The sequence below is a fragment of the Balaenoptera physalus genome, assembly GCF_965194825.1.
Source record: "Balaenoptera physalus genome assembly, chromosome: 1".
NCBI lineage: Eukaryota > Metazoa > Chordata > Mammalia > Artiodactyla > Balaenopteridae > Balaenoptera > Balaenoptera physalus.
This window is the reverse complement of record NC_138882.1, coordinates 124956585-124963767: the sequence shown is the minus strand read 5'-3', so window position 1 is coordinate 124963767 and position 7183 is coordinate 124956585. Positions and strand designations below refer to the sequence as shown.

Below are 7183 nucleotides of genomic sequence, written 5' to 3'. Positions count from 1 at the left end.
GCAGCCGAGGCGAACAGACGTCCTTTCTCCTCCGAGCAGTCACACAAAAGGAGGACCGCAGAAACTAAAAGTTTAGGGGCCTCTGGCTCGCCGCGCGGAGAAAAGAGAAAACCTGGAGACGGGGTGGGTAAAAGACTCATCCTGGGCGCCTCTCCGAAGTGCAGGCTAGGAGAGAGCTCCTGAGCCTGGAGGGAAGAGGGGAAGGGACCCCGAGTTCCGGGCCAGCCCCCTGCGCCCCGCCTTGGAGGCCGGAGCGCCGCGCTCTCCCAAATACCTTTTACCCCGTTCCAGAAATAAAATAAATGTTTTTAAAGTGCGTGTGTGTGCACAGGATGGACAGCGCGCGCCGGCGGAGCGCGCGGAGGACCGAGCGCGCAGTGAGTGGAGTTTGGGGAGGTGGGGCTCGGGATGGAATGGGTGTGTTGACGCTGGGGGCTGGATGCGGAGCCCCGAGACCCGGGGGGGCGAGCCGATGGGGAGGGAGAGGAGGGGCGCTAGCCACCGCAGGCCGCCTCCGAGGCGCGTTCAGCGGCCGTGCGCGCGCGTCCCTCGCCGCCGCCGCCGCCGCCCGGACAGCCCTGCGGCCGCCCCGCCGGCGGAGCCGGGGCCGGCCTGTTCTCGGGCGGCTGCTGGGCCACCGCCACCCGAACAGCTCGAGCCCGTAAGTGTCCCCTTTCCCTCGCCTCCCCACCACCGACGCAGCTGCTCAAATGGAGTGGAAAATGGCCATTGGGCCGCAGTGAGTTATAGATTATCTGCTCCACGTTTTGTACTTAGCTGCCTGTAATCTTCTTTTGAGTTTGCCTGAGCCCCTTGCTGGAAAAATCAGGAGGGAGAGGTTTGGCCTTTGCCGCTGTACAAGTTAATATGTTTATATGATTAGCCGAACTCGCGGGGGTGGGGAGGTGGAGATTTGGGGTGGAGGAGGTGTTGGAAGAGGAGGAGGAGGAGGAGGAGGAGGAGGAAGAGAAGGAGGCTGGGAGGTGACTCCAGTTCAGACCTCGCGGAGAGTCTGTGTCAGGACTTCGCACTCCCCCGTCTCTCTCCCTCGCTCCCTCTCTCTCCCTCACACTCTCTCCGCGCGCACACACACACACACACACACACACACACACGCGCACACACGCAGAGGTACCGGAGCGAAATTGGGAGCTTACCGGAGAATCCTTGGGATCGTTGTGGGGGGGCACCTCCCCTCCGTTGCTGCGCGTCGCGTGTCTCGTCCCTACACCTCCCCGCTTCCCCGAGCCCCAGTCCTCGCCTTCAGCCAGTCTTGGGGCAGCGGCCACCGCTCAGCCTCGGCCCGGAGACCCGAAATGTGAGGAGGGCCCGCTGCAGTCTCCCGCCCAAGGCCTCAGGGTCGGCTCGAGGGATGCCAGCCGGCCGGCGCGGACGGCGGGCTGAGGGGTTTCGCCTGACGAACTGAGTTGGCCTTGCGCCGCCGGCGTCTGCCCGCCCCTCCCGCGTCTGCAGCTCGGAGGGGACTCCCAAGTCTGCGCACCTCTGTCGAGCTTTTTGCCTTTGCCACCCCTTTCGCTCTGCTTCCCGAATTTCTTATCTTTCCGAGGGAGCGTGCGGTCTGGGGGCGCGTGCGCGTGTGCAAAAGACCCCTCTCGCGGAGCGGCGTGTGGGAAACTGCAGGAAAATGTTGACCTAACCCCAGGAGCCGCCCGGCGCTGGCTGCTTGGCTGGAGGAGGAGGCGGCGGCGGCGGCCAAGCAGGAGGACGCGCCGAGCCACGGCGCTGCCTCCCGCTCGGACTCGGCGGCCGGCGACCCGCTCGCGGCCGGCCTCGGCCCTCGCCGGCCCGGGTGGCCGCTGTCCTCTGCGCCTCTCTCCGCGCGGCTCCCGCGCCAGACGGCCCGCCCCCGGGGGCACGCTCGCAGACCGAGGTAAGAGCCGTGGGAGCGAACAATGTGCCTCTGTGCTGGGCTACGGAGACCTGTTTGCTTTGCGCCTCCCGCCCGGGGGTGGATGCTGGAGGTGGAGGGAGCCGCGGGTGAGTTGGGGCTCGGCTGTTTGTTTATGTTCGGCCGGGCCAAGGGGGAGACCCGCGCCGGCTCGGGTTGCTCGCCCCCTCCTCTTCCTCCCCCTCCTCGGAAATCGATCCGCAGAACTCCCCTTCCCGTCCAGCCTGCTGCTGCTTCGCCCTGCGAGCGTAGGGACGCTCACTTGGCTGTAGTCTAGTTGCAGGGGGCTCCGGGAGGAGAGGGGAGGGTAGGATTGGGTTCGGCATTTTTTGATTTACTGAAAGCCTGGGTCAGAAGGTGCCGTTCGCTCTTTCACAGCCCGTCTGGGGAGGGGGAAGGTGGGGCGCACCCTCGGTGGGGCCGGAGGCCGGGAGGTGAGCGCGCCTCCGTCCCCCCGCCTCAGCTGCCTGCAGACCCGTCCCGGGCTGTGAGTGGAGCGGGGAGGCCGAGCGCTGGGGGAGAGTTCTGGGCAAGTGGACGGGGGTGGGGTGGGGTGGGTTGGGGGGATGGGATGAGTTGTCGCGGGTGGTTTCTTCTCGTCGGTTAGGTGGCGTGGAGAGGCGAGGATGTCAGCAAAGCGCAGCCAGATGTGGCCGGGCCGGCACCGTGGCTGGCAGCGATTAGGGGCGGCGCAGCGGGGCCGGGCACCCGGCAGGCTCTGGGGAGGCCGAGTGCCTCCCGCGCCCGCAGTGAGAGGGCAGCAGCGGGCCGCGCTGGGCCTGCGGGCGAAGTTATGGGGTGTGGGCTTCTGGGCTTGGCGCTGGGGCTGCGAGTCTCTGGAAGCCTGGTCTGTGGGAGCCGGGAGCCGGGTGCCGGGTGGGGTGCGGCGGGGAAAACGGCGTGGGAGGGGCGCGAGACCAGGGAGGCCAGCCCCCGCCACCCGCGCTAACCGAGCGTGGGCTCGTTGCTTGGCTGGAGCTACCCGACCCTCTGGTGGAGAGGCGGGGGCGAGGGAAGCGACGAAAGCGCCGCAGCGGTGGGGAGGCACTCCTGCAAGAGTCCTTCGCTTGGGATCTGGAAAGTTTGTTCCTATCGCCAGACTGCGGGGCTTGGGTGTGGGGAAATCGCTGGAAGCTTTACTTTGTGCCAAAGTGTCAATGAGCGGCGGCTAAGGAACGTATGTCTTTATTCATATTTATTTTTTTATTCTCTGCTGACTCTGTCCCCTGAAAGCGTAGTTGGAGGGGCAAGTCCTGCGGTGTCCGTCTTCTTTCCCCACCTTCTGTGGACTCCTCCCCCCTCATCCTTTTCCCCTTCTCTGGCCCCCTCATTCCGTTCTTCCTGATGCAGACTGTTGTCTCAGATTCAGACCCAGGAAATGTTTTCCTCCTGTTTCTTGAAAGGTGTCAGGCTGCTTAGCAGCTTCTCCAAGCAGCCTGGGAGCGTCTGAGCCGCAGCCACCAGCCATATGGTTCCCGTTACAAAGGCCAGGTTCTTAGGCACTCTCCTCCTCGCCCCCGCCCCCAATTCTTAAATTTTCTTCTGCATTCTTTACACTACGTGTACTTCTCTCTTCCAGAGGCGTACATTTAACGGACGTTGGTTGGTCCATTCATTTCCCTGGCAGCGTTTGTCTGGAACGGGCCCCACCGAGTTTGCTCTTTGCTCAACTCGAGTTGCACAATGAGGAAAACTCACATCCGTTTGGTAAATGATTGCCTGTTGGGATGTCTCTTACTAAATCAAGTTTGATCTTGGGAAAACCTTAAAAGACGGGCACTAAGGAGGCAATCTGCCTCCATAGCAGAAAAATAGAATAGTTTGTGTGGTGTCTTTGGCAACATTCCCAGTTGTGATGGGACTCTTGACCTAGGTAAAAGGTAACTGTAACTTAAATTTAGTATCTAAGAAAATCTACTTCTGTCCAGGTGTGTTATGGAACTTTTTGTTGTCCCTCCCTCCATCCTCCAATACATTTATGCATGATAGAATACTGCAGAACAAATGTTCGGTTGTTTAGTTTCTTCAGACATTCCAATTCTCTCCTTTTGTTACTTGCCTCTAAAAGAGGTGCCATTTCACATCATTCTGCACAAATTGTTTGAATTAATGCAAGTGTGAATTCTTACCGTTTGAAGGGGACCATTAGCATATCAAAGGTTTCTTAGCTTCAGCTCAATTGAGAAAACTTCAGCCTGTCTTCCATTTGCTTCCAAGTGGAGGCCCAAAGGGCAATGAGAATTGTAAAGGGTAAAAATAGGGAGGTGGATTCAGGCTGTGTTTCTGAACTTTTACTGTTTTGTAATTATGTGAGCAAAAAACATTGTCTGTTGCTGTGGAGCCCTTCCAAATGGAAAGACAATTATTTTCTATTGATAAATGGTTTGTTCCTAGAAAAAGAGTGACCTTTTATTTTATGATAGTCACTGTTGCCTGTCTTGGGGTCCCTTCAGTGGAAGAGAGAGTGAGAGAGCTTTTCCTTCTAACTTAATACTTTTCTAGGGCCTACACTTTGTTATATTAGTAAAATGGCTGAGAAAGGCTTTTAATTAATGTATAAAACAATAGAAATCTTGTAATAAGAGGACACTCATTTTTATACCTAGGAAACTTTATTTTTAATATACTTGTTAAATTAATAGGTTAAAAAAAAGTCAGTGGAGAGTTTTGATTATTAAAAACTCAACATGGACTTAGTTAATGCAACTTCTGTTGCCAGTGTAAGTTTGAGAAAGATTTGTAAGTGATACTCAAATTTTTCATGAATTTCATATGGAGATAATTGTTTGAATATTGATTGTTTTATCTCAGAATTTTTGTATTTTACCTAACAGTAAACTCTAGAGGTCAGCTTAAAGGAGGTTTTTCTTACTATATATAGCTAGAGTATACTAATGCTTTTTTACATTTGCAGAGAGATACGTTCTCTGAATTTCTCTTAACAACTCAATATGCATGAATGAAGAAACAAATAACAAGTACTTGGGTCATTTGGGTCATTTTATGGCGAGCAGATGGGTCAAGGGAGAACTTTTATCTTCAACTTCTGGGGAAATATTGGTTTTATTTATTTAGCTTTAGATTTCCTAAAACCTAGTTTTAAGATGAAAGTGAATCTCAGGGACAGTTTGGAGATTTGTAAGCGCATATTTTTTTATAGTTTTACCTTTGATGGTTGGTTGATTTTGAACGTGAATTGATATCCCTTCATTAGAGGGTTTTTTTTTGTTTCCACATGTTCAGAACTCCTTGTTTTTCTTTTAAAAGTGAAAATTAATAAAAAGTTTTGGAGGGAAAAATAATCATTAATCACCTAACATTCTTAGTCTTCAGTGTAATAGGATGATACTTTTTTTTTCAGATTAAGATGAGGATTTTTTAGTGGCATTCAAATTGTATCTTATTACCCTGAAATCATTTTATGATAGTTTATCTGATCTCTTCAGTTGTCTAAGAAGTACTTTCGAGCTAAAAAGGCCCACATTGATGTAATTGCTATTATTGCACTTAAGTTGCTGTTAACTAGTCTGCTTTGAATGCAGAGTGCTATAAGGAAAACACATTATCCTTTAGAGCTATTAGTGATAATCTAAAAATTGTCTTGAAAACATTGCTCTTCATTTTATACGATGATGGTGATCGTGAATTCCGCAAATCTCTAAAGGTGTAAAATGCAGTGAAAAGAAGATTTTTCAACATTTAGATGACAAAATTGGAATACTTAGAGAAAAAATTAATGTGTTGTAGAAGCACTTCAGCTGCCATTTTCAGTCACTGGGTTACTATGTGTTGGCAACAGAAAACGAATTTAGAAATGCAGATAGCTCTGGGAGCAGGTAGTTGGGGAAATCAGAATATTGAATCATGTGGGGTAAAACAAACCAATTACTTGAGGTTTTGACTTGAAGATTTCCACTAAATGTAATTTTTTCCAGGCTTTTGACTCTGCTTTATTAATGGACTAACATCAAAGCAGAAAACAAAACTTGCAAATGTTATAAAAACTAGTATAAATATACAGATCTCACATGGAGTACTACAAGTCTTAATTTAAGACAAGCAGTTGGAGTTTTTATTGCTGCAATTTTCACAATGAGCAGAAACGTTAACACCAAGCTTCTGGGCGTTTCCTTTCTTAAAATTGTCAAGAGGAGAGCTTTAAAAGTAAGGTTTACTTGGGGTTAGAACTTTATTTGATGATTATTGGAGCTTTCTGTGTTTCATTAAAATTTTTTAAATAGTATTTTAGTGTCTTAAGTAATATAGGAACATATGAGCTAAGATTGAGATGTTGGGAAGGTCAGAAGGTAACTAGAAGTCTGCACACCATAGTGATAAAATGTTATTGCTCTATTTTCTATGAAAATATTTGACCTAACTTTTGTAAATAAATATTCAGTAATACTGAGTTTACTCTCAAGTGTAGTATGAGATGAAGAGAGCATTACAGTGTATTCTATTTTAAGGTATGAGCCAAACCCTACCTGATAGAAATCTGTTTTCATTTTAATAAGAATCCATACCACTTGCACAGATTAACTGTACGTAGATTAGGAATGAAATGCAGTTTTGGAAATTTGAAGAATTTAGTGTCATACAGGATTGCTATTTAAAAATAGTAACTTTAGCTGCTAGACTTGGAAAGGACTTAAAATCCTGTTTGTGTTTTGGTCATATCAGTTACTAAGGTAATTTGGTTAAATATTAGTTCACATTACCTAAATAGATATCTGTTTTGTAACTATTTTCAAGGAAGATTAAAACATTTCTATTTTAAAGATAGATTATGGTCATAGCTTGGTTAACTTGTCTCTTACATAACACTAATTAGTCTGTAGTCCCACCCAAATATTCATCTCTTCAAATAATTCTTGATTGAAGGTTGAAAGGTTGAAAAGTATTTAATCACCCAGATTACTGTAATTAGACTTGATGTTATCAGAAAAATTGAAACTGTTATCTGAAATCTTTTTGCTACTCAAGATTGGTCAAGTAGTGATTATTATTTTTTAATGCTTTAAGAAAAAGGTTAAGGAAATGGGTTAATTTAGAGATAGTTAATTATTGGAATTATGGAAGTAGAATCCTAAAATAATGTCATTTTTCTTGACCTGGTGTGATAACTTTTAAAGGAGTAACTATAACTAGGGTCTAATTCCTAAATTTTATTCACGACTGCAATGTGGTATTTTGAGTTTAATATATAGGTTTTGTTAAATATATGTTATAAACTATAAAAATACCTTAAATGCTATTCTGATGTAAGTAGGTATT

The 7183-nt window shown here is 48.5% G+C and overlaps 2 protein-coding genes across 16 annotated transcripts in view; one reads left to right on the top strand and one right to left on the bottom strand.

Moving 5' to 3' along the window:
- The window catches only part of LOC309656973 (uncharacterized protein), a gene marked incomplete at its 5' end in the record, with an annotated part of 31849 nt that extends 27863 nt beyond the window's left edge, over positions 1-3986 (bottom strand). Inside the window, 3 exons of the mRNA XM_082453975.1 lie at positions 1158-2149; positions 2319-3077; positions 3969-3986. Coding sequence (XP_082310101.1) covers positions 1355-2149; positions 2319-3077; positions 3969-3986 — 1572 coding nt within the window. The 3' untranslated portion in view covers positions 1158-1354. The remainder of the gene's footprint in view (positions 1-1157; positions 2150-2318; positions 3078-3968) is intronic.
- The window catches only part of ADGRL2 (adhesion G protein-coupled receptor L2), a 273498-nt gene that overhangs the window by 86932 nt on the left and 179383 nt on the right, over positions 1-7183 (top strand). The window lies entirely within an intron of this gene.